The sequence below is a fragment of the Heliangelus exortis genome, chromosome 5 (genome assembly GCF_036169615.1).
Source record: "Heliangelus exortis chromosome 5, bHelExo1.hap1, whole genome shotgun sequence".
In the NCBI taxonomy this organism is placed as follows: Eukaryota; Metazoa; Chordata; class Aves; order Apodiformes; family Trochilidae; genus Heliangelus; species Heliangelus exortis.
In genome coordinates this window covers 2,680,571-2,707,019 of record NC_092426.1, presented here as the reverse complement: position 1 = coordinate 2,707,019, position 26,449 = coordinate 2,680,571, and the positions used below count along the sequence as shown (strand labels likewise).

At 54.3% G+C, this 26,449-nt stretch overlaps 1 protein-coding gene across 2 annotated transcripts; it reads right to left on the bottom strand.

The window, feature by feature from the left end:
* Positions 1-295: 295 nt before the first annotated feature.
* GNG2 (G protein subunit gamma 2) lies at positions 296-23,601 on the bottom strand. Of its 2 annotated transcripts, none has more exons than XM_071745140.1 (4): positions 23,470-23,601; positions 3,637-3,699; positions 2,332-2,447; positions 296-1,349 (listed from the first exon to the last, which is right to left on the bottom strand). In XM_071745140.1, exons 3-4 carry the CDS (start codon positions 2,416-2,418, stop codon positions 1,221-1,223), a joined length of 216 nt encoding a protein of 71 aa, XP_071601241.1. In that variant the 5' UTR covers positions 2,419-2,447; positions 3,637-3,699; positions 23,470-23,601; the 3' UTR covers positions 296-1,220. The 2 variants fall into 2 exon arrangements, with proteins under 2 accessions (XP_071601241.1, XP_071601240.1); XM_071745139.1 differs by lacking the exon at positions 23,470-23,601 and adding an exon at positions 21,585-21,817 and having other exon boundaries at positions 3,637-3,703.
* Between the last annotated feature and the right edge of the window lie 2,848 nt (positions 23,602-26,449).

Below are 26,449 nucleotides of genomic sequence, written 5' to 3'. Positions count from 1 at the left end.
CCAAAGGAGGCAACTGGGCTGGGGAAGGGATCCAGCACAAGTCCTGTGAGGAAGGGCTGAGGGAGCTGGGGGTGTTGAGGCTGGAGAAGAGGAGGCTCAGGGGAGACCTCATCACTCTCTCCAACTCCCTGAAAGGAGGTTGGAGCCAGGGGGGGGTTGGGCTCTTTTCCCAGGCAACTCTCAGCAAGACAAGAGGGCACAAGAGGTCTCAAGTTGTGCCAGGGGAGGTTTAGGTTGGACATTAGAAAGAATTTCTTTCTGGAGAGGGTGATCAGCCATTGGAATGGGCTGCCCAGGGAAGGGGTGGATTCTCCATCCCTGGAGATATTTCAAAAGAGCCTGGATGTGGCACTCAGTGCCATGGGCTGGGAACTGCAGTGGGAGTGGATCAAGGGTTGGACTTGATGAGCTCTGAGGTCCCTTCCAACCCAGCCAATTCTAGGATTCTAAACCCTGCTGCCAAGGGTGTCACAGGAGGGTGAAGCCCCAGCCATGGACACAGGAGTCACTTTTACTCACAGGTGTAACCACAAAGGGGAGGTTGGGGAGTGGGATTTGCTCATGCCACGGGGCCACCAGTGGCCTCACCAAGCCACCGCGGGGCCACTGAGCCCTGGGCTAATGCTACCACCAGGAGTTAAAAAAAAAAAGAAAAGCACAAGACCAAACACTGAGAACATCAGAGTCAATCCTAACCTGTTGTGAGTACAGCTGACAGCTGAAATAAATTAGAAAGGGAAATAAATTAAATCATTTTTTGGAAAGAAACCAACAATTAACCATTCCAAGAAGGTTATACACATCCTTAGCAAGTCAGGTTGCTCAGCACAGCTCTGCTGCTTTCAATAGGGAACAATCAAACAATTTGGTGAGCAGAAAAAGTGGCACAAATTTATTCTTTACATAATTATTTTTTTTTCCTTTTTTCTTTTTTTTTTGTTTTTTTCCTTTTTTTTTTTTTTTGTTTTTTTCTCTCTAGGCAACTCTACAGACTTCAGATCTTTTGCCTCGCAATGCAGAGCATCTTATTCCCCCCCAAAAAAAGGTGGCCAGGTTCTTTACACATGCACATCTCTGTAGCTTCCAGGCCATATATTTTACTTTTTTTTTTTCATTGTTGCTGTTGTTGAAATTCTGCAGCCCAGCAGGTCATCCCCGTTCCTAAAAACTCAACAGCAGTGTTCAGGGTGGCCTGAATGCTGGTCAGGCTCCTGGAGGCTTTACAGGATCACACAGAAGAACTTCTTCTCTCTAAAGGGGTTTTCTGAGGCTGGCACGGGGGTCAATAGAGGGTCCTCCTTGGCATGGGCTTCACAGTAGGCCATCAGGTCTGCTGCTGCTTTTGACACCTGGAAGAAAAGGACCCCATTAAAAACAGGTTGTGCTGGGGACATCCCACCCCAAGAGAGCCCCCCCAGCCACATCAGCAGCCCAGGGTATGGAATATCAGAATTCCACACCAAGGGGTGGATCAGCAGCGTGGCCCAAGTGAGGTTCCCAGTTCCCCATCTCTGAGCTTGCTCTCAGCTCCTGGGAGCATCCCTCACCTCCTGCCTCCCCCCTTTCCATCCTCCGGGAATTCTGCATCCCTGTGCCCCCAGCACACACTGCACTGAGGCACACAGTGGGGTTTTTTGGGGAGGGACCTTAAAGATCGACCAGTCCCAACCCCTCTGGATCTGTGTGCAAGGAGCAAGGGATCATTTTTGGGCTGTTTTGGCCTCCTGGTTGAGCCTGAATGTTTTGGGCAGGGTTCTGCTGTGTGAGAGCCCCAGGACCTGATTCAGACGCAGATCATGGAATCCCAGACTGGTTTGGGTTGGGAGGGACCTTCAAGATCACCCAATCCCTGTTCCCTGCCATGGTCAGGGACACCTCCCACCAGCCCAGGTTGCTCCAAGCCCCATCCAACCTGGGCTGAGACACTGCCAGGGATGGGGCAGCCACAGCTTCTCTGGGAAACCTGGCACAGGGGCTCAGCACCCTCACACCAAACTATTTCTCCCTCACATCTCATCTCCATCTCCCCTCTTTCAGCTGGAAACCCTTCCCCCTGATCCCATCCCTCCCTGCCCTTGTCCCCAGTCCCTCCCCAGCTTTCCTGGAGCCCCTTCAGGCACTGGAAGGTGCTCTAAGGTCTCCCCGTTGCAGCTTCTCTTCTCCAGCCTCAACACCCCCAACTCTCTCAGCCTGGCTCCAGAGCAGAGCTGCTCCAGCCCTCCCAGCAGCTCCAGGGCCTCCTCTGGACTCACTCCAACACCTCCAGCTCCTGCTGTTCTGGCAGCATCACCTCCTCCCAGCATCCCCCCAGCCCCCCTGACCCCCCTCTACCTTTATCCTGTCGATGTTGGCCTCCATCTTCAGCTGCTCCACCAGCTTGCGAGCTTGGGCTATGCTAGCAGTGTTGTTGCTAGCCATGGGCAAGCCAGGCAGGCTCTCCAGCTGGGCTGGGGGCACAAACAGACCCGGGTGAACTCCTGGGTTGGTGAAATCCCCCCAAGGATGAGCTGGGGTTGCAGGTGCTGGCAGAGCCGAGCGGTGGGAATGTGAGGACAGGAGACACAGATTTGGGCACTTCACCCAGATTTTAATTTTGGTTTTTTTTTTTTTTACAAGGCCAGCGAGCCACCAGCCTGGGTGGGTGCCAAAAACACCCTCCTGTCCCCACCCCAGCATCCCCAGAGCTGGGGGTACCCTACAAGCCAGGCTCAGGGGACACTGGGACCTCCTGGAGATGCAGGAGGACCCTGAGCTGAGCTGGGATTTGGGGTTTGTGGGGTTTGCTGTTGGAAGGAAGGCAAAGAACATCAAACCAGGGCTGTCCCCAACTTCCCCTGGGACATCTCGGCCATGCCAGGCTGGTTCTCCTGTGCCAAGCCAGGTCCATCACCCAGCCCCACCTCCCTGCTGTGTCCCTTGGCCTCTTTTGCTTTGTCCAACTGGAATATTTTTGATGCTAAACAGGATGTTGGGAGTTTCCTGTTTCTTGAGATTTTAAGCCCGGGCCAACAAGCTGGGGAAGCTCATGAAGTCCATGCCAGCTCCATCAGGGATTTTTCTCCTGTCACCTTCTCCCAGCCATCAGCTCCAGTGGCCAGAAACCTGGCAGCCAAGGATTTTGCAAAAACAGGGCTGGGGCTGTCTGTGAGCTCAAAAAAAACGTTTTTTTAGGGGTATTCTGGAATAGCAGGCCCCAGAGAGCCCCCCAGCAGCCCCCTTGGGTGATGGGATGAGGGTGGCCCACAATGAGGGGCTTGGGATGGTTTAGGGTGGGTACTTGGAGCTTAAGGCTGTCGCCAGGGGGGTGTAAAGGTGTTTGGGGAGAAGCTCATGCTGGGAGCTACAGAAAAAACCCAACCTGGCACTGCCCATGCTCAGAGGGGACCAGAGAGCAATGCTGGGGCCAGCTGGGGTTTCATGGAACCACCAAATTGTTTGGGTTGGGAGGCACCTTAAAGCTCCTCCATTGCCACCCCCTGCCATGGTCAGGGACACCTCCCACCAGCCCAGGTTGCTCCAAGCCCCATCCAACCTGGGCTGAGACACTGCCAGGGATGGGGCAGTCAGGATGGGTCCCTTCCTCCCCCAGCCACCCCCCTGCCTGGTGGGGAGCACCAGGAGAAGCTGTGATTTTACCAGAAGCAGAGCTCTCAGGTGCTTTGTGCCTCTAGGGGAAGATCTGCTCCTCTCAGCCTTCTGCTACCTTTAAATAAAAAGGACAGAAATACAAATAAACCCACAAGGAGCTGGGTTATGGGGGGCTGTGATGCCACTCAAGGCAACGAGAAGGTGATTTATGGCACCAGGAAACCCTGAACCTTCACAGACACCGAGTCCTGAACCCTGGTGGGGGGACAGCAAGGCTGTGGCTTTCCTTCCACATCCCCCCTTCCCTCCAAGCACCCCCTGGGACATTATTTATTTATGTTCAGCCAGGCTTTCAGCACAGGGAGAGGCTTCAAGACAGCAGACACCTCTCTGAGGGGTCTTGACAGCAAGGTTTGGAGCTGTTCCTTGTCCCCAAGTCATCCAAAGATGGGACATCCCAACCCCTCTGTAGGATGCAGTCCCAAAGCACCACATGGGATGTACCCATGCACAGAGCACGTGGCCAGGAGGGAAGTGCAACCCCCAGGGAAAACTCCCCAAAATCCTCCCCCTCCTCTTTGCCAAACTCCCACCAAGCATCCCCCAGCTCCTGCCTGGCTCTGCTCTCCTTGGGCCAAACTCTGCACTTAACTACTCTCTCAGGAAAGAAATTTTTTCCTAGTATTTAGTCTAAAATGTCTGCAGCAAAATCCTCCCAGTCCAAATTTTTGCTGGCTGGCACCTGTGCTCCAAGAAAACACCAATGTTATTTTTGTCTTTTTGATTCATGAAGAGCAGCTGACAGTCAAATGACATTTTCTTCCTTCACCCAGCCAAAACAGGACCCCAAACCTGGGATTTAGTTGGGCAAAAGCTGCAGGATGCCACTGACATCACTGAGCCAGCAGCTGCTCTTAGGCTGCTGCTGGAATCTTCAGCTTTTCCCCATGATGTGGAGCAACAAACTCTGCCCCGTGAAATCATCACCATTCCAGCAAGGGCACAGTGAGCAGGATGAGACTGGGGTTGAATTTGCTCAGGGCCAACCTGCCCCACTCCATCCCAGTAAGTTCAACACATCTCGAGAAGCCCAGACTGGGTTGGGTTGGGAGGGACCTTAAAGCTCCTCCATTGCCACCCCCTGCCATGGTCAGGGACACCTCCCACCAGCCCAGGTTGCTCCAAGCCCCATCCAACCTGGCCTTCAGCACTTCCATGGAAGGGATCTACCTTGCTTTCCAGGTGCATTTTTCCCTCCCAGCACATTTCAGGGCTGTGCATCCCTTGTAAATGTTTTTCTGACCCAGAGGAGAGCACTGATGCCACTCCTGTGCCCCCCGTCCCCACCAAGCCACCATGGATGCACTGTCCCCCATTTTTCCTGCCAAATACAGACTAATTTAAACCCTAAATTTGCCAAGGTTTCTGCTCCAAGCTTGGTGAGCTGCTTGGCCACCAAGGAGCAATGCAAAATGCCACGTATGCCCTGAAAAAAGCCACCACAACAGGAGTATTTCTTGATGCTGGAGCAATCCTAAGCCTCAGTCCTATTCCTCCCTCCCAGACTGGGCTCCTACAGGGCTCTGGCATCCCACAGCTGCCAGCCCTGCTTGAAGAATTAACCTTTCTTTGCCAGCTCCTCATCAGCACAAATTGCCACCCCCCTTGCACACAATTCTTGCTCCAGCCTCCACCAGCACCAACCCAACAACCCAAGCCCAACATCTCCCTTTGCTCTTTTCCTCCCTTCCCTTGGGTTTTATCACTACTCGGGTGTAGATGAAGACTGGAATTCTCTGAAACATTCCAAAAATGGCATTTTAAGGGTGGGTATTTAGTCCAATCCCTTTAAACAGACAACTACCATCACAGAGGGGCCTCTTGACCACTTTGCAGTGGGTTGGGTCCATCCCTGGTCCAAAGCTGGGACACCAGGTCCTTTGCCAAAGGTTTTATTACCTTTTAAAAGGTGAAAAGAGCATCAAGGGAGATTTTTACAGACCTGCATCCAGCTCTGCAGCCTCTACCCACCCAACTGGGCTGCTCTGGGGTTTTAAAGCCAGCCTGGATCTCATCCTCTCCTCCACCCAATGTTCCCACCTTCTTTTCACCTCCCAGTGGGTTTTTCTCCACTTGGCAGAATTTTTTTCTCCCTACACCACCTGGAGCTGAAGCAGAAGGTATGGATTTACAGGAAAGAAACATCTGGCAGGGAAAAACCTCACGTACCCCCCACTGTAAAGAGCAAAAGCAAAGCACCACATGGCATCACCCACCACTGAGATCAGCTCCTTTTTAGAGTGAAAGCAGGAGCCCCCCTGCTTCCTGGTTTCAACTAAAAAAAAAAATAAAAATAAGGCTTTAGATCACTGATAGAGCAGGATTTTCCACCCAGAGAGAGGCAAATGGGTGAATCCTGTAAGGGCAATCAGGATCTGGGGGCTTGCAGGGCTTGTTCCCACCAGCCTGGTGTCACCCAGCATTTTTCAGGTCTAGAAAAAAAATGCTAGGATGGGTATTTATTGAAATACAGAATGGGTTGGGTTGGGAGGGATCATAAAGTGATGTTTGGTCCCCAGGTTCAAAGGATTTTAAATCCCCCACCCTGGAACTGGAAATTTCTCTTCCCTAGAAGAGTCTCTGCTCCACCACCTCCATCTTATTGGGGCCCTGGGCCACCTCTGTAGCCCCTGGGCTGGGTAAATCCCCACCAAGTGGCCCTGGCTGCTTGTCCCAGGGGACAGGTTTATTGCAGGATGTTCTCTTTACAGCCCAGCTTTGCCACGGGGTTTATCCCATGGCAGGGAGATGGGATTCCAGCAGCCTGGGCTGCAAACTTGGTGGAGCGAGGAATTTTCTCCACATCGCCCCGGTATGAGGTGCTCGCTGTACATTTTTAGGGAGTTTTCATGCTCTTTTCCCTATAGCAGAGACAGTTGGCTGGAAGACCTGGCTATCCCAGCACTGTGGAGGCTGCTCCGTGCCCGGCTCCTCATTCCCAGTCTTTTTTCCAGCTGGCTTTGCTTTCCGGGTGGAAAACCCCTTCCAAACTGGCCCCGGGGTTGAGGTTCCCTCTCCTGAGCCGTGTCCCCAGCACGGAGTCTCCAGGCAATCCGGGCTCTTCCCGACTCAGAGCCAGCCACGCTGATCCCTGATGGCAATGCAGGAGGGATCTGGGGAGGGCAGCAGCGTGGGGCAGGGGAACCAAAGCTGGAATTGTAGGGATGAGCAGGGCTGTAAAGAGAACATCCTGCAACAAACCTGTCCCCTGGGACAAGCAGCCAGGGCCACTTGGTGGGGATTTACCCAGCCCAGGGGTTACAGAGGTGGCCCAGGGCTCCAATAAGATGGAGGTGGTGGAGCAGAGACTCTTCTAGGGAAGAGAAATTTCCAGTTCCAGCAGATGCTGGGAAAGAATCTGCCGGTGCCTGGCGGGAGCTGCTGGAGGAACATCCCCCTGGAAAGGGCTTTTTGTGCCCCAGGCCCAGCTGGCAGGGAGCTGGCAGAGAATCCCAGGCTGGTTTGGGTTGGGAGGGACCTTAAAGCTCCTCCATTATAACCTCAGTTTAGGAGCTCAGGGGAGCTTTGATGTGGAGAAGAGCCCAGAGCTCCTGCAGGTAGCTGGGAGAGGAGATGTCTCCAGCCCAGCCAGCTGTCTAGACTGCCTGTGAGGAGAGGACCTCCTGGGAGGGTGTGATTCAGCTCAGCTCCCAAGCAGACACCTCCAGCCACCCAAAGGGACTCTGCAGAAAGGCAGTGGCAAGGAAATTGCAGCCCTGAATGGAAGCCACGGGGCTGTGAGACACAGCTGGGAACCTGTCTGGTTTTGAGTAAAAAAGCATCTGTGCTCCTCGAGCGTCCCCAAGCATTGGCTCCATGTCCTGATGGTTTGGATAATCCAGAGGGAATGCTCACCAAAACCACACAAGCCAGGGATGACATAGCCCAGACTGGTTTGAGTTGGGAGGGACCTTAAAAACCATCCAGTTCCAACCCTCTGCCATGGGCAGGGACACCTCCCACCAGCCCAGGTTGCTCCAAGCCCCATCCAACCTGGGCTGAGACACTGCCAGGGATGGGGCAGCCACAGCTTCTCTGGGAAACCTGGCACAGGGGCTCAGCACCCTCACACCAAACTATTTCTTCCTCACCTCTCATCTCTCTTCCATCTGGAAACCCTTCCCCCTGATCCCATCCCTCCCTGCCCTTGTCCCCAGTCCCTCCCCAGCTTTCCTGGAGCCCCTTCAGGCACTGGAAGGTGCTCTAAGGTCTCCCCATTGCAGCTTCTCTTCTCCAGCCTCAACACCCCCAACTCTCTCAGCCTGGCTCCAGAGCAGAGCTGCTCCAGCCCTCCCAGCAGCTCCAGGGCCTCCTCTGGACTCACTCCAACACCTCCAGCTCCTGGTGCTGGGGGCTCAGTATTGGAACAGAGGGATGTGCTCCAGTTGCCATTCCTGCTGGGATTGCTCCTGACCCCTGCACATCCCAGTGGCTGAGGCCAGCCCAGCTCACTGCATCCCGGGGCTGAGGCAAATGGGATCTCCTGAAATCTCCCTTTCCCTGTCCCCAAACCAGGTGTGAGGCAGCACCCCGAAGGGATAAGGGAGCCGAGCACGGCTGGAGCATGGGAATCCCTCACGTGGGGCTTTTGAAGTCATCCTGTTGCTTTTTTTTTTCCTAAAAGCCATGGCTAAAAATAGGTGTCTGGGTTGAAAAGGAATTACTAAATATATATATAAAGTTATAAAAATAGTACAGCCCAAAAGAACACAGCCAAAAGCCACAGTTGCAGGGGGTGGGAGCTGTGCAGTCACCTTGAGCCCAACAGCAGTTGCAGAGCTGGCTGGGAAAGGAGCCTGAATCCCCCTCTAATTCCCTGTGATTTTCCTGATGGAAAGGAAAAGTCAGGAGCTGGATTTCTGGGCTCCTATTGTGCTGCTCCCCAAAGCACCCAACCCCTCAGCTGGGGTTTAGAGCCACAGCTCCCCCTCCCCAGTCCCTTTGCCAACCTCCACCTTTCCCTCCCCCCCAGCATCCATCCTGATGTTTACAATCCCTGACAAGCATCCTGGAGGCAGAGGACATGTTGGGAAAGACAGAAAGAAATGAAGAAGGAGCCCGAGGTGTCTGGAAATCAAACATTGAGCCCGTTTCCATGGCAACGGCTTAGTTACCACACCAGCATCCGCTCCCTCCTGCCAAACTGGGCTGAGGTGGGATGGGTGTTGGTTTTGGTTCCCATGTCACTGGGTTTGGGTGTCTGGGATGCCACTGAGGGGTGGCAAAGCTGTCTTAGCCTGGTGCAGCCCTAATCAGCCAAATTTCACCCCAAAAGCAGTGCGGGGGGTAGCCCAGCCCTGGCTCCTCCAGGAAATTTCCTTCTCGAGGCCACGCAAAGAGGAGGGAGGGAGAGGGAGATGTGGAATAGGAGAGGAGCAGCTCAGGCCTCAGGGGGACATTTTGGGTCCCTTTTTGCCCGGAGAAGTCACCGTGCTGGGGGTGTGACACGAAAGTGAGAATCTCAGCTCTGTGTTTTCTCACAGCTCCGAGTCAGGGCAAACACAAACTGACCTCAACTTCCTTCTTTTCTGTTCTTTAAGTCTGGGGGTTTTTTGGGGGTGTTTGGGGTTGCTTTTTATTTTTAATTTTGTTAAAAAAAGACATTATTCAGGTGAATTCAGGAAATGATCCTCTCATTCCAACCCCCAGCCATGGGCAGGGACACCTCCCACCAGCCCAGTTTACCCAGTGGCACTGCCCAGCTCTCCTTGACAATATTTTGGGCACATTATTTTGGATTTCTACCTCAGCAATGGCCAAGGACCACCTGGTTTCTCCCTATATAACCCTACATGACACAGCAACCCCATTCCAGAGGATTATTCTCTTCCCATACTGGACTGACCCTGATTTAACCCTGTCCAGGGCAGCTGGGGATAACCCAGCACTTCCAAACCCCTCACATGGATGCAGCAGCAGCTCTATGACAAAACCTCAGCTGAAATGTCAACATTAAAAATTCCTTTGAAACCCCAATACCAAAATCCACCCCATGAAAGGTGCTTCCTACCAGTGAAGGGGCAGCCCTTGCTTTACAGGGTAGAAATTTCTCCTCTCAATGAGACTTTAGGTCAAGAGAAAAGGCAGCAACTCTCAAATGGCCAGAAAAGAGCAGAAACCCTCAAAAAAAAAAAAAAAGATCTTTTTTTCCCCACGGAGAGACTTCTAGAAAACCAAAATCACCCTTTAGTTAGAAGTATCAGCATGCCAATGGCTTCTTAATTCCTTCACTTCTTGATTTAATCCCCAAAGCCAACTCAAATTGACTCTGAAATAAATTCTTCATAGGCACCTTGCTCAGAAATCCCAGGCCCCTGCCCCTTGTGCCAGGAAAAAAAAAAAAAAAAGCAACAAAAAAAAAGAGATGGTTAAAGCTGCTGAGGAAGGAATGAGATCCTGGACCAGGAAAAGGAGTTTAACATCTGTTCAGACAGCTCTGAACTCCTGACCCTTCATTAAGGGAAGGAGCCAAGAGTGATTATTTCATGGTAATTAACCGATCCATTCTTGGGTTTCATTTTTCTAACATCCTGCTGGCCAAGGTCAAGATAAAGTCCCCTGGGGGAAAGTTTGAAAGGAGGTTTGGAAGGGAAGGGATGAGGGGACCATTGCCTGGAGGAGCTCTTTCCCCACAACCCCACAGATGAAAAAGGGATTTGGTGGTTTGGTTGTGTCCCCAGGGCTCCAAAAAGGGACAAACTCCCCCTGATGAGCAAAAGTCACCACCAGCTCAAGGCCACAAGGAGGGACAAACCATCAACCCAAGAGCATGGAGGTCCAGCCCCTCCTGAGGGACTGGGACAAGCTCCTGAGCTCTCTGCTTCATAGAGTCACCAAATGGGTTGGAAAGGACCTTAAAGCTCCTCCATCCCCACCCCCTGCCATGGTCAGGGACACCTCCCACCAGCCCAGGTTGCTCCAAGCCCCATCCAACCTGGGCTGAGACACTGCCAGGGATGGGGCAGCCACAGCTTCTCTGGGAAACCTGGCACAGGGGCTCAGCACCCTCAAATTAAAGAATTTCTCCCTCCCATCTCCTCTCCATCTCCTCTCTTCCAGTTTGAAACCCTTCCCCCTGATCCCATCCCTCCCTGCCCTTGTCCCCAGTCCCTCCCCAGCTTTCCTGGAGCCCCTTCAGGCACTGGAAGGTGCTCTAAGGTCTCCCCATTCTCTTCCCCATCTCTCTCACCCTGTCATATCCATCTCCATCTCCACCTCCATGATCCACATTCCCTGGCTGGGGATGGCACTGGGGTCCCCTGGGCTTGCAGTAATTAAAAGCCATGGTGGGAACAAGCCCTGCTCAGCAATGTTCAGCCATTTCACTGCTCTAAATCCCTTGGGATGTGAAGCTGAGGTTCCCATCCATAGCAGGAGTTCTTTTCTTGGACTCGAATTTGAGCTCCCATTTTGCCATCACCTCGAGTTTTGGGGCAGCAGAGAGTTCCTATCAGTCCCTGCTGGTTGCCCAGGGCTTAAAGAGGCATCTTTAGGAAAGATAAGCAAGAAATTAAACCATCACCACCCAAAAAAAAAAAAAAAAAAAAAAAAAAGGGGGGGGGATGGGGAGGAGGACACTTCCAAGGAGAAAAGAGGGGAGAGGAGATGATATTTCAGTGGGAAGTGACCCATCATGGTCACCTACTCCAAGTGCCTGATCACTTCAGGGCTGACCCAAACTTAAGGAAAACTTCACAGAATCCTAAACTGGTTTGGATTGGGTGGGATCTTAAAGACCAGGTGTAGTTCTAACCCCCCCTGCCATGCCCAGGGACACCTCCAGGGTGCTCCAAGCCCCATCCAACCTGCCAGGATCTCACCTAAGCCATGTCCCTACCTGGAAAATTCAGAGCAGATGATCCCTGAGGTCCCTCCCAACCTGGCACTCTCTGCTCCTATAGTCAGGTTTGGGTAAGAAGCCTCATTTTTAGGAGTGGGCTCTCCATCACCACAGGAACTTGGAAGGAACACATGGATTTGGCTTCCCAGCTCATCCTGCAAAGCCTTTTCCAGCTAAAAAAATCCCCCTTGGGAGGCAAGAACCTCACTCTGGCTCCTCACCCAAAGAACTCCTGGCAGCAGCACGTGAAGTGGCAGAAATCAGAAATCAGGAACCATCCCCCGATGGCTTCACCCCAACCAAAACCTTTAGGAGAATTTTATTTTAAGTAACACTCACACGGAGCCTCATTACCCTTTTGGCAGCCCCTTGGGAATCACCCAACAAGTTACATCAGCAAAAAAAAGATCCAACCCCGTTAAGCAGCCCAGGAGCTTAACCCCCCCCAGGAATTACCTGAGACTCCTTTAATTAGGTATCTGCCATACAAAAGAATTAATTAATTAGTGATAAGCACCTGAACCACATTACTCAGAAGGTTCTATTTCAAGCTTCAAATACAGCCAACAGGTTACAGCCTGGAATTTCTTTTCCCAGCTTTCCAAGCCAAGCCACAAGGTTGGGAGCTTTTTTTTTTTTTTTTTTTTTTACTTATTTATCCTTTTTTTGGGGTGTGGGGTTTTTTTCCCCCCATTCCCCCCCCCCCAGCTATCCAGAGATGCTTCTAAAATAGTGTCACAATGCATGGAGAGGGGAAAGCTTTGGAATTTTGGAGTGTTTGGGGTGTTTGGGGTGGGGGAAAAAAAGGAATTTTGCAGCTCCAGGTGATCTGCAAAGGTTTCCCTACAAAGCTGCTGTGTAGGAGCATCCCCAAAAATGAAACCAGGAGCCAGATCCCCAGCTGCAGGTAGAGGAGCAGCACGAGATGTGGGGTGATTTTAGCAGCTTTCTGCTTAAAATATTAATACAAAAACAGAGAAAAAAAATACTAATAAGAGAAAAAAGAAATTCCCCTGTATTTTCCCAATCCTTTGAAAAGGAATTTCCTGGGGCTCGTGCTGGGCCTCCTCAATTCATGGCCTGCAAGGTCCTGCTGGAAAACTTGAGGCTACTGAGGGGCTTCTCCCAGCTGCCTGCAGCAGGGATGTGGGCAGGGATGCAGGAAGGGATGAAGGCAGGGATAGAAACAGGGATGTGGGCAGGGGTGAGGGCAGGGATAGGAACAGGGATGTGGGCAGGGATTCAGGCAGGGATGAAGGCAGGGATGAAGGCAGGGATACAGGAAGGGATAGAAACAGGGATGTGATCAGGGATGCAGGCAGGGATGCAGGAAGGGATGAAGGCAGGGATGAGGGCAGGGATGTGGCAGGGATAGAAGCTGGGATGCAGGAAGGGATGCAGACAGGGATGTGAGAAGGGATGTGGCAGGGATAGATGCAGGGATGCAGGCAGGAATGTGGGCAAGGATGTGGCAGGGATGCAGGAAAGGATAGAAGCAAGGATGCAGGAAAGGAGGCAGGTGGGGATGCAGGCAGGGATGTGGCAGGGATGTGGCAGGGATGCAGGCAGGAATAGAAGCAGGAATAGAAGCAGGAATGGAAGCAGGAATGGAAGCAGGAATGGAAGCAGGAATGGAAGCAGGAATAGAAGCAGGAACAGAAAAAGGCCCAGAAGCAGGAGCAGGGCTACAAGCAGGGCTGCAGAGCCCTGGTGTGCTGCAAACCAGGTTAGCTGGGGCTGGCTGGGGAGAAGTAGGTTGTTCCCCTGGCCTCAGTGAGCTGACCCATATTATCTCAATTAAATTTAACTTCTGCTGCCTCCTTTTTATTTTTTTTTTTCCCTGTCACCCAATGCAGCTGGGTCTAAAGTAGGACCCAGCTGTGGAGGCAGAGAGGACACCAGGGTCCTTCCCCATGTGAGGAGGGCATGGCCACAGTGGCAGAAGTGGGACAGGGAGGTGGCAGGGGGTGGGGGAGGTGTCACAGAAAGGGGATGAGGGCTCCCCCCACTCAGCCCTGACCCCCCCATATCACCCCTGGCCACCATCCCCCTCTTAAACCTCCAAGAATCTGCTGTGCAGGGAGCCACAACCACTGAGCCCATCCCCATCCTCACCTCCTCACTCACCACTTCCTACCCACTGCCTGCAACATCTCAGTTTTTCTCCCAGAGCCCCCAAAATCCCTGGAATCAGCCTGTTTTCCCTGGGAAATGTGGGCAAAGCATCCCTGCCCCCGGGATTCTGGCTCCAGAAAGGATGGCACAGGCTCAGCCAACACGGATATAAGGCAGATGGGAGGAAAGATCCCCCCCCAACACCACCACCTCCCAGAACTGGAGTTTGCAATACTGAGCATTGCAAAACAAAGTAATTAATAAAAATAAAGCCAAAGGGATGAAAAACAATGAAGTTTGTTGGGGTTTTTTTTTTTGGGGGGTGGTTTTGGTGCCTTATTTGCCACCAATCAATGGATGTGCTTACACCAATCTTGGCTTTAAGCTTAAATAAAATAAACCCCAGTGTCTCCTCCCTGCTTAAACCTCTCCTTGAGAGTGGCTGCTTGAATTAAAATCATCTTTTTTTTCTCCCCCCCCCCTCCCAGAGTGAAAGGAAGGGGCAGGGTCCCCCCTGCTGGTGTTGGCTGGGGAGAGACTGGGAAGCACCCACCATGGATCCAACCCCCCTGAGTGAGGATGTGAGGATGAGCAGGAATGAGATGAACCCTCCTGAGATGGATGCTTGTTAAATAATGCAGCTGGGCAGGATGGGATCAGCCCCACCAGCACTTCACAGCCCCCATCACAGCTCCCCCAGACTCAAAACACAGGGAGGGGACTGGAAGGGCCACCAGGTTGGAGTGACTTGGCTGCTGGAACTCGAAGGCCCTGGAAAATGATGGCCTCAGGGAATATGGGAGCAAGAGGCAGCACAGGATGACAGGAGAACTCTGACTCTTTGCAAGGTGCTACACAAAGCCCTGGGCTCCACCAGACCTGGGCAGTGTTCAGTGCATCCCCAAACGAGGTGACAGCATCAGCCTGGGTGCTTTGTACCAGGAGCAGAGCTGCTCCAGCAGCAAAGGATCTAAAAACTAACTGGAAAATCTCATACAATCCCAGATTGGTTTGGGTTGGGAGGGACATTAAAGCTCCTCCATCCCCACCCCCTGCCATGGTCAGGGACACCTCCCACCAGCCCAGGTTGCTCCAAGCCCCATCCAACCTGGGCTGAGACACTGCCAGGGATGGGGCAGCCACAGCTTCTCTGGGGAACCTGGCACAGGGGCTCAGCACCCTCACAACAAACTATTTCTTCCTCACCTCTCATCTCTCTTCCATCTGGAAACCCTTCCCCCTGATCCCATCCCTCCCTGCCCTTGTCCCCAGTCCCTCCCCAGCTTTCCTGGAGCCCCTTCAGGCACTGGAAGGTGCTCTAAGGTCTCCCCATTGCAGCTTCTCTTCTCCAGCCTCAACACCCCCAACTCTCTCAGCCTGGCTCCAGAGCAGAGCTGCTCCAGCCCTCCCAGCAGCTCCAGGGCCTCCTCTGGACTCACTCCAACACCTCCAGCTCCTTCTGGCCTTGGGGACCCCAGAACTGGACCCAGCACTGCAGGGGGGGTCTCAGCAGAGCAGAGCAGAGGGGGACAATCCCCTCCCTGTCCCTGGTGGCCTCACTGCTGGGGATGCAGCCCAGGACAGGGGGGTTTCTGGGCTGCAGCTCCTGTTGAGCTTCTCCTCACCCAACACCCCCAAATCCTTCTCCTCAGGGCTGCTCTCACCCCCTTCTCCAGCCAGGCTGTGGTTTTTTGGGATCCCCCAACCCATGGGCAGGACCTTCCTCTTGGCCATGCAGTTTCCATGCCCCATGTCCCTGTTCATTCTCCTCTGAGCAGTCAGCATATGGTGACACACAGCTTGGTGTCACCAGCAAACCTGCTGAGGTCTGAACCACAGGTTGTGGGTGGCTGATGACCCCTCAGGGCACTCAGCAACATCTGAACCCACAGGAATTCCTGATTCCCATGGGAACAGCACTGAGCTGGTCCTGCTCTGAGCAGGAGGTGGGATCAGAGACCTCCAGAGGGCCCCTCCAACCCATCTGACTCATCATCCATGTTGAGTTGTCACCAAAATCCCTCTTTGCTCACTGGAAAACACCTGAAGGATCTGGAAAGCAAGAGGAAAATGAAGGGGAGGTGCCAGCTCATCCCAAAGCCACCACCAGCTCTCAGGACTCACACATCCCAGGCTGGTGAAATCCAAACCCAGAGCCAGGGACTTCCCCCATAACACATCCCAAGCTGTCACACAGAGGTAACCATCTCCCCAGCCTCTCCATCCAGCTCCTGCCAAAATGGGTCAAATTCCAGAGCCAAGACAAGCAGAAGGAAGCCTTGGAGCCAACTCAACCATGAGCTAAGTGAGAAAAAAAACCTGGATGCTGTGCCCAGGGAGCAGGGTAGGAAGCCAAAACCCAACGGTGAGGACAAAACCCAAAGGTGAGGACAAAACCCAACCTCTTGGTAGGTGGGGGACCAGAGATTAGGAATCCTCCAGCATGCAAATGTGCTGGTCAGATGTGTTCCTGCAAAGCATCTGCTGGCCTGCAAGCAGCTCAGAGCCTGGCTGGGGGTGGTGGTGGAAAGGAAACAGCTGTGGTTGGAGCCCTGCTCAAGAGAAACCTTCCAGAGATCACGAGAGGTCTGGGTTTGGCAAATAAAAAACAAGAGCAGGAAATGTCACAAGGTTTTGCAGAGCCAAGCAGCTACAGATTGAGTCTGTTCAGCCCCAGGTTTGACTCAGGAGCTTTCTGTACCTCCTGCCAGGGTTTGCTTCAAAGCTTTCCCAAAGTTACAGAGAGGAAACATCCCTCTGGTACCAGCACTGGGGCTGCCTGTGCCCCAAAAACGCCACCCCAAAAAATGGCACTGACAATTTCTCCTCTTGCTTTGGTTCTCAGAAGACTGAGATGAAAATCTTGGTGTCCCCCAAGACACCAAGGAAGAAAAAGGCAGCAGGAGCAGTGAGATGGTTCCCTTGGGTTCCATGAAGACACAGGGACCTCCAGGTACGTTTAACCTTCCTCTAAAGCCATAAAACCCCAACAGGTTGGGTGCAGCCCATACCTAAGGAGCCACTAACACCACATTGGCCTGAGCAGATGTCTGCAGAGGCTGGGGACACATTAATCCCTCTCAGGATGGTGCCTGCAGGTCTGAAACCAAAAGCAGCAGCAAGGAAGAAGGTCCTGCAGCTCCTTCCCTGCACACCTCCTACCCCACAGTGTCCCCTGCATCCCTGGCCCAGGGGTTTTTCCAGCCCCAACCCCATGGGCAGATGATGGGTGCTATCTCCTCCACCCTTGACATCTGCCTGTGCCCCCCAAGGGCTGCTTGAGGAGAAATGGAGAAAAAAAAACCTCTTGCAAAGGGATTCCTGCCTTCACACAGCTCCTGTGCTGCCTTCCTCCTGCTGACCCCAACACACCTGGCCATGGGATCATGGAACCACAGCTGGGGTTTGGTTGGGAGGGACCTTAAAGCTCATCCAATCCCTGTTCCCTGCCATGGTCAGGGACACCTCCCACCAGCCCAGGTTGCTCCAAGCCCCATCCAACCTGGGCTGAGACACTGCCAGGGATGGGGCAGCCACAGCTTCTCTGGGAAACCTGGCACAGGGGCTCAGCACCCTCACACCAAACTATTTCTCCCTCACATCTCATCTCTCTTCCATCTGGAAACCCTTCCCCCTGATCCCATCCCTCCCTGCCCTTGTCCCCAGTCCCTCCCCAGCTTTCCTGGAGCCCCTTCAGGCACTGGAAGGTGCTCTAAGGTCTCCCCATTGCAGCTTCTCTTCTCCAGCCTCAACACCCCCAACTCTCTCAGCCTGGCTCCAGAGCAGAGCTGCTCCAGCCCTCCCAGCAGCTCCAGGGCCTCCTCTGGACTCTCCAACACCCCCAAACAAACCAATCAATCCCCTCAAGCCAGGAGCTCACCAGTCCCCCCACAACCACTGCTTTTCCCTGGCCTCAAGACCCCAACCCCACCTTTGCACATTGGCAAATGAGCCAAGAAATAAATTTATTACAAGAGAAATGTCCAGGGCAGCTGCCAGGGTTTGCTCAGCTCCTGTCCTGTCACCAGCCCTGTCACTATTGTCCTCAGGTGCCAGGCAGGGACCAGGGGGCTGCTGAGCTGCTCCTGTGCAGGCAGGAGGGGGAAAGGGGAGGGGGTTTCAGCACCAGTTTACTCTGAGCATCTCCTGTCACTGTGTCTGTGGTGGCACAGGGCAGTGGTGGCACTGGTGGCTCTGCCCAGGGGGATGGGGACAGCTCTGGAGGCTTCAGGATGGGATTTGGCCACTGTCCCCAGACCAAACCAGTCCCCTCCCAGTGCCAGAGGAGGGATGCAGAGCAGTGTAGGGATAGTAGGATTCCTTTGGTGGGATCCCACGGAATCCACTGATGCTCAGGAGCCCTGAGGAACTCCAAGGCTTGGACCGAGCTGCTCTGTCACCCCTGGGATCCATTCCCTCTTCCAAACAAGACCTTTCCAGCTATGGGAGCTGCTCATAGTCAACATCACAGGAGGGATGAGACCATCTTCCCTTCCCAAAGCCCTCAGGAGGAGCAAAGATGGGGCATTAAACCTGTTAAACCAAGGCACTGAGGTCAAGGAGCTTTGCTGCACCAGAGCCTCCACCCTCTGCCAGCCCCTGGAATGCTGTGGCACCCATTCCAAGCCCTACCACCCCATGGACAGCATTTTGGGGGTTCCCATCAGCACCCCCCAAGCATGACCAACATCTCAGGAAGCCTTTTTCACAGAATCATTCTAGTTGGAAAAATCCTTCAAGATGGTTGAGCCCAACCATGAACCCAACCCTACCAAGTCCAGTGCACACCCCTGGCCCTCAGCACCCCATCTGCAGGGCTTGGGTACCTCAGCAGGGGTTTGGGTGCACCCAAAAGCATCACCCAGTACCAGAGCCCTCCCCTCAGTGCCTCTACCCCCCACCCAACAACATCTGCATCTTCTCTCCTGGCTGAAATAAATCAGCCCAAGCTACAGCGATGGACAACAAGGAAATTGCTGCAGAAAAAAAGCCAGGGCAGGATGAGATAAGGTGAAAATTAATTGTGTGTGGTAGGAGAAACAAGTCCTGGTGCAGCTGCTGCCCAGGAATCGTGGTGGGTTTGCCCAGCTGCATGCAAATAGCAAGGTGCTGAGTTTTGGAAGCTTTGGTGAGATGCCATTTCAGGGCTTGATTTATTTTTTTTTTCTCGGCGCTGAGGTTGTAAAAAACCAATAAAAAAAAAAAAAAAAAAATCGGGTTTTGGTGTTTGAAGTCCATGGAATGACACAAAATGCCAGGTTTTGGGCTCCAGGCTCAGCAGGGCTGTGTCCTGGCCCAGCCCAGGGGTTGGCTGCATCCAACTCCTGCTGCTTCCCAGCCGGAAAAGCTCCGGTGATTCAGTGCCCGGCTTTGATCGAACCCATCATTAATTAATCACTGGCTTGACCCAAAGCTTGAGCTCGAGGGACACCAGCAGTGACTTCGGATAAAGCCCTGAAATGGCATCCTACCAACCCTTCAAATAAAAAAAAAACCAACCCCAAAAAACTCTCTGCAGGCAGCTGGGAAAAGCCTCCAAGATTCCTGGGCAGCACCCGGACCTGCTCCTCCTGCTGCACAGGATTAATGCTCACTTTATTTCATCCTTTTTTCTGCAGGAGACCCTCACCCCCCTTTATCAATTCCCCCCCATGAGTTCTGGGGGTTCCTACCCTCTAAAGGAACCATTTTGGGGGTGTTGGCACCCTATGTGTTGAATGCAGAAATAAAAAAAACCACCCAGGGGAGGGTTGAAGCCTCACTGGAAGCCAGCAGGGAATCCAACTGGGAAAGGACAAGCAGGAAAACCTCACACCCCCCTTTGCCACCCTGCACCCCCCATCCCTTTTCACCCCCCCCATCTTTTCATCAGCTTTTCATCCCAGGAGGGAGCAGCTGGGGGAGAAACCAGAGGGAGAAAAAGAGCCTAAAAAATTAAAGACCCACCCTAAGCCCTCTGCTGGTTCCTGGGCTGGCTGGGAAGCAAAGAGCAGCATCCCCCATCCCACCCTGGCTGGAAGAAGAGGAGCTGTGCTGAGAACTGATGCAACTCATGCCAAAAATGCTGCTTTTCCTTCCATCCAACCCTTTATTCCCAACCCAAAACCCGGGGCAGCACCACTGGTGTCACGAGCATTCCGGCCTCAGTGCTGGGGGGGGGTGGGAGGTTTGGGGGGACACAGGGGGCCCCCGGGGGCTCTCTCCATCACTAATTACCATGGTAACAGCCTGCTCTGGCACCCGGATGTCCTCTTTTGGTGACTCACTGGGTTGGAAAAGCAAAAAGTGGTGGCTCAGCCGCTGCCATTCGGAGGCCAAAGCACCCGGAGCATCCCCCCCCCCTGCAAAGCTGGCAGCTCCCAGGGAGTTTGGGAGAGATGGACACGTGTGGGGACCATCCCAGAGGTTGGGGGGTATCACCTCCCTGCCCCATCCCAAACTGGGGCTCCCCTGTTGAGGAAGGAAGGATGAATCTGGTTGTCCCACAGGTGATGCTGAGCCCGCCCAACTCATGGCACAGGTGAGCAGCAGCTTCCTCTGAGAAGCTGAAAAAGCCCCCCCTAAAATCCCCCCCAAAACCGATGCCAAACCTCAGGGGAGGCCAAGAGGGGGAATCTTCCCCCTTTACCCCATGGCATGGAGGGGAGAAAAACCTCGGGAGTGCCTTGAAACCTCCTCCTGGAGAAAGGCTTCGCCCCGGGGCTTTCCTGGCAATAATTAATTGAGTCATATTTCAATCCAGCCAGAGGCCATATGGTAGAAAAGAGGATTAAAATCGCCTGCTCCAGCTGCATTCAGGGAAATCCAGTTAGAAGGAAAAAATCCTCCGTGCCTGGCCCCACTCAGCTGCCAGGGGAGGAGTTGCTGCCACCCCCGTGGCCCCTGCGAGGGAAATTTGGGGGCTGGGAAGGCAACAAATAAATAAAATAAAATGTAATAAATAACCCCCCACGCCTGCCAAGTGATCCCCTGCTCCACATGCAGCAGGTAAAGCTCTGGCAGGTAAAACACCCACTGGGTCACCACCCTTTGGGGTTGAAGCCCTAAGTTCAGTAGTAACTCGTTAGTAAGGGGCAGGGGATTGCTGTGCTTCAGGGTTTGCCTTCAGAATTTAATCCATTTTTCCCTGAAGATGCAAGAAAGCAAAAGTTTTTGATGCTGGATTCCCTTTTTTCTGCAATCCCTGGACCAGTTTTCCCCAGGCACATCTTCCTGGGGGTTTTTCTCAAGATTACTTTCCCTGAAACCACCACTGGGAAAAATAAAAAAAAAGGGACTTGGATGGGAATGATGGGGAAAGAGAGGGTGGGTGCTGTGGGGATGGAAGGGTGGGGTGTCACCCCCCTCCTCCAAGCCAAGCTGGGAAGGTAGAAGCCATCCCAGCTGAGGTTTCTTGCAGGGATTTGGGGTTGGGGAGGGGAAAAAAAAATAAAATACAAATCTCAGCTTGCTTTCTCGGGGAATAATAAACGAGTAAGTAAGTAAATAAATAAATAAAAATAAGAAAGAACACTACATCTCATTCATCGGTGGAAAAAAAGCCTTTCCTGTGATGGCAAATCAGTTGATTAACTGAGGATCAAAACCCTCTAAATCAAACCTTTGTTGGGGAGACTGAACTCTTTGTCTCAGGCACCTTTCCCCCAGGCACCCCCCGCCCCAGACAGAACGGGGACCCCCACGCGTGTGTGTGTCACCCCCCACCCCACCCCATCTCCTTCCCGCAGGTGCCATCGCCCCCCGAGCCCGTGGGGTCCCCGCGGGATTGACGGGGGTGGGACCCGAGGAGATGGGGAGGGAGGGAGGGAGGGGGGCGATTTTTTGCTGATTTGGGTTTGGGAATGAGCGATTTGGGGGTCCACGGGTGGCGGGGGGGGGGTGTTGAGGACCACCCAGCTCATCCCCGGTGTGTGCCAGTGCTGCCAGGCTCAGCCCTCCCAGTGCTCCCAGTGCCCCCCAGTCCCCCCGTGCCCGGCGGTACCTGGAAGCGGGAGGTGCTGCCCCGGGTCCCGGCGGGGCGGGCGGCGGCGGGACGGAGGGATGGATGGAGGGATGGAGGGATGGATGGAGGGCAGGATGGAGGGAAGGATGCGGGCAGGAGGCAGGAGGAAGGTGGTCAGCAGCAGCCCCGAGCGCCGAGTCCCCACCCAGCTTTGTCTGCGCTCATCCCTCTGCCTACAGGAAGCGGCTCGGCCCCGACTTCCTCCTCCTCCTCCTCCTCCTCCTGCTCTCCTCTCCCTCTCCGACCCCCCGGGTTTTGCAGGTGGTTTCTCTCCGGTCCCCCGCTGCCTCCCGCCCCTCACCCCGCCTCGGGCCCTGCCTCTGCCCCTGGCCCCCTCCCCTTTCTGCCCCTGCCACCCACCACCCACCTTGACCCCCCCCCCCCCACCCTGCACCCCACACATGCGACACACCAACCCCAAAACCCTCACTCCCCCCCCGCTGTACCCCCATCCTGCACACGCCAATCCTCCTGCACCCCACAACCCCCCCTGCACACCCAAAAATCCCCCTGCACCCATCCTGCATTCCCCAACCTCCCTGCACCTCACAACCCCGTTACCCATCCTGAACCCCAAAATCCTCCTGCACCCTGCAAACCCCCTGCACCCCACACACCCATCCTGCAACTCACACTCCCCTTGTCCCCCAGAACCCCCCTGTATCCGTCCTGCACCCCCAAAGCCTCCAGCACCCATCCTACACCCCACAACCCCCCTGCATCCACCCTGCACCCTCCAATCCCCCATCTTCCTTCCTGCACCCTCCAGCCCCCCTGTGTCCAACCTGCACCCCAAAATCTTCCTTCACCCATCCTGCAACCCCAAGCCCCCTGCACCCATTCTGCAACTCTCCCCTTGCCCCGCTGTATCCACCCTGCACCCCCCAGTCCTCCAGCACCCATCCTGCACCCCACAACCCCCCTGCACCCATCCTGTACCCCCCAAATCCTCCAGCACCCATCCTACACCCCACAAGCCCCCTGCACCCATCCTGTACCCCCCAATCCTCCAGCACCCATCCTACACCCCACAAGCCCCCTGCACCCATCCTGTACCCCCAAATCCTCCAGCACCCATCCTACACCCCACAAGCCCCCTGCACCCATCCTGTACCCCCCAATCCTCCAGCACCCATCCTACACCCCACAATCCCCCTGCACCCATCCTGTACCCCCAAATCCTCTGGCTCCCATCCTATGCCCCACAACCCCCCTGCACCCATCCTGTACCCCCAAATCCTCTGGCTCCCATCCTACACCCCACAACCCCCCTGCACCCATCCTGTACCCCCCAAATCCTCTGGCTCCCATCCTACACCCCACAAGCCCCCTGCACCCATCCTGTACCCCCAAATCCTCTGGCACCCATCCTATGCCCCACAACCCCCCTGCACCCATCCTGCACCCCCAAATCCTCTGGCACCCATCCTATGCCCCACAACCCCCCTGCACCCACCCTGCACCCTCCAGCCCCCCTGTGTCCAACCTGCACCCCAAAATCTTCCTGCACTCATCCTGCACCTCACTCATCCTGCACCCCCAAGTCCCTGCACCCATCCCACCATCTGCACCCATTTGCACCCCCACCTATGCACCCCCATACACCCAGTCCTCCCCTTTCCCACCCCCATCCCCAAACACCCCACACCTGGTGACCCTTTTCTGCCCCCCAACCCTCAACCCCCTGCCCTAGTGGGGGGCACCCTGACCATCAGCCCCCTCTGGACCCCCAATGCCCTCTCTGCCCCATTTAAGCCCTTCCCAGCACCCGTGGGACCCTGTATCGAACCCACCCCCCACCCCCATCCCCAGGGCACAGCTGAGAGGAATATTCAGCAAAAAAAATGTTTTCTGTGTGTGTCACCCGTCCCTGTCCAAGCTCTGCAGGGCTCCTGGCAGAGGGGGTGGTGGCCGTGAGCAGGGTTTTCCCTCCTGTTTCCATAGCAACACTGGGGGACTGATTTCATAGAATCCCAGACTGGTTTGGGTTGGGAGGGACCTTAAAGCTCTTCCATTGCCACCCCCTGCCATGGTCAGGGACACCTCCCACCAGCCCAGGTTGCTCCAAGCCCCATCCAACCTGGGCTGAGACACTGCCAGGGATGGGGCAGCCACAGCTTCTCTGGGAAACCTGGCACAGGGGCTCAGCACCCTCACACCAAGCTATTTCTTCCTCACATCTCATCTAAACCTTCCCTTTTTCAGTTGAAACCCTTCCCCCTGATCCCATCCCTCCCTGCCCTTGTCCCCAGTCCCTCCCCAGCTTTCCTGGAGCCCCTTCAGGCACTGGAAGGTGCTCTAAGGTCTCCCCATTGCAGCTTCTCTTCTCCAGCCTCAACACCCCCAACTCTCTCAGCCTGGCTCCAGAGCAGAGCTGCTCCAGCCCTCCCAGCAGCTCCAGGGCCTCCTCTGGACTCACTCCAACACCTCCAGCTCCTTCTGGGCTTGGGGACCCCAGAACTGGACCCAGCACTGCAGGGGGGGTCTCAGCAGAGCAGAGCAGAGGGGGACAATCCCCTCCCTGTCCCTGGTGGCCTCACTGCTGGGGATGCAGCCCAGGACAGGGGGGTTTCTGGGCTGCAGCTCCTGTTGAGCTTCTTCTCACCCAACACCCCCAAATCTTTCTCCTCAGGGCTGCTGGTAGCCAAAGCAGATGGTCACCCTACAAGCCCCAAGTCTTGGAGCTGTCAGGCTGCCACGAAGTGGTGCCAGGAGATGGAACATCTGGAATTGGAGCAGCTGGAGATGGAGCTTCCATCCTTGGAAGGGTAGCAGAGAGCAGCAGAACAGCTGCCAGCACCTGGGAGTGTCCCAGGGAAAAGGCTGCTTGGGGACACATGGGATGGGAACAGGAGGACCTTCACACCCCCATGGGACATCTCCCTTGGCAGGATGAAGGAGGACGGAGGCCAAGCCATCAAATGCCTCCAGAGGGAATGGGATTCATTTAAAAATGAATCCAGGCCTGCAGGATGGTGAAAGGTACTGGGAGAAACCACTCAGGAAGTGTTGCTGAACCTGCTTCCCCATAGGACATCATCTTCACCCCATAGAATCACTGAATTGTTTGGGTTGTTTATGATGATCAAACCCAACCATAACCCAGCAGTGCCAAGGCCACCCCTGCCCCATGTCCCTCATCCCCACATCCCCAGGGCTCTGAAACCCCTCCAGGGATGATGGGGACTCCAGCCCTGCCCTGGGCAGCCTGGGCCAGGCCCTGACAACCCTTTCCAGGGAGAAATTCTTCCCCAGCTCCAACCTAAACCTCCCCTGGCACCACTTGAGGCTCTTTCCTCTTCTCCCATCCCTTGTTCCTTGGGAGAAGCAACCAACACCTACCTCTACCCAACCTCTTTCATCTCCATCCTTGTATCTTCTTCATCCTCTGCAGGAAATCAGGATTTTGCTGCTAATAATGGTGAACTCATCCCATCAGCTCTTATCTTCCCTACTACTTGTGCCTCAGCACTTAGGATTGGGTTGGGTGTGGGAGGATTCAGCCACTGGAGGTCAAGGGACACTCAGGGAAGAGGGACAGGGCCAGGCTGTGGTTCTTTGGTACCTCCCACAGCAGCTTTCCTCAGCTGGAGGAGGTGCCAGGATCAATGAACTCAAAACCAAGAGGAAAGGAGCTGGCTAATTACATTCTGAGGCATTTAATTAGCCCTGGTGGTATGGGAGCTGGAAGGGTCCTGGGTGCTGGAGAGGGGAAAGGCTGCAGCACAAACCCTCCAGCAGACATTAAAGAATCCAAGACCATCAATTTGGGAATGAGAAAACAAAATTTCCCCCCAGCAGAGAACAGAGCTTTGGGAAATGTCCAGAGGCACCTGGAGAGGAGCTCTGGGAGCATCCCTGAGGCCAAGTCCTGTCCTGGGCTCTTGAGTAGGATCCTGCTCAGGGTCATTAATTAATGGGGGGGGTTTAGGTTGGAAGGGACCTTAAAGATCATCAAGATCCAAACCCCCCCCATGGTCAGGGACACCTCCCACCAGCCCAGGTTGCTCCAAGCCCCATCCAACCTGGGCTGAGACACTAGCAGGGATGGGGCACCAAAAACCTCCCAAGGCAACCTGTTCCAGTGTCCTCACCTCCTCATGGTGAGGAATTTTTTCCTAAGAACCTAAATCTCCCTTCTTTCAGTTTAAAACCATCCCCCTTGTCCTCTCTGCTGAAACTCATCCCAAAATACCCATCCCACCCTTTCCAAGAGGGGATGAATGGGGTGGGAGGGGGTGATGTTGGGGCACAAACACCTCACATTGATCCCATTCCTCCGTGTGTCCTCACCCCACTTCAATCCCAGAGGATCTGAAACTGCCAAGAGTCCAAGTGATGCAAACAATTGTCACTTTATTGTCACTTCCAGCCGGGCCCCACAAGGCACACAGCAAACTCCCTTGGTACAAAACCATTTTGCTGTGAGAGGGGGGCTTGGGGGTGGGTGTTTTCCATCTGTTTTTCCTCGTATTTCCCTCCCTGCATCTCTGGGATCAGGAGATCCTTTCACAGAAAGGATTATTCCCTTATTTCCATGGGGCAGACAGACAGCTCCTTAGTGCAGGGCACCAAGGACAGGAGGGGACAGCCACCCCCAGGAGCCACCTGCAGAATAAATGTCACCTCTTTTTGTGTCCCACCTCCCCTCCTTGGCTCTCCCTCTTCCCTACAGGGGAGTCCTCAGCATCATTCCCAACCCCAGGATGCTCCAGGCTGAGTTGTGGGATAATGGGGTGGGGGGGCTTTGGATTTGCTGCCCTTCCACCTTCCCTCCTAATGCTTTCTGAACAGCATCCAGCATTTCTTTACACGTTTTCCCTGTTTTTTCTCCTTCCAACTTG

Coding starts and splice junctions, on each gene's coding strand:
- GNG2 (XM_071745140.1), bottom strand. CDS start 2,418: ATGGCTAGCAACAACACTGCTAGCATAGCCCAAGCTCGCAAGCTGGTG. Junction 1,350..2,331: donor CCAACATCGACAGGATAAAG/GTAGAGGGGGGT, acceptor CTTTTCTTCCAG/GTGTCAAAAGCAGCAGCAGA.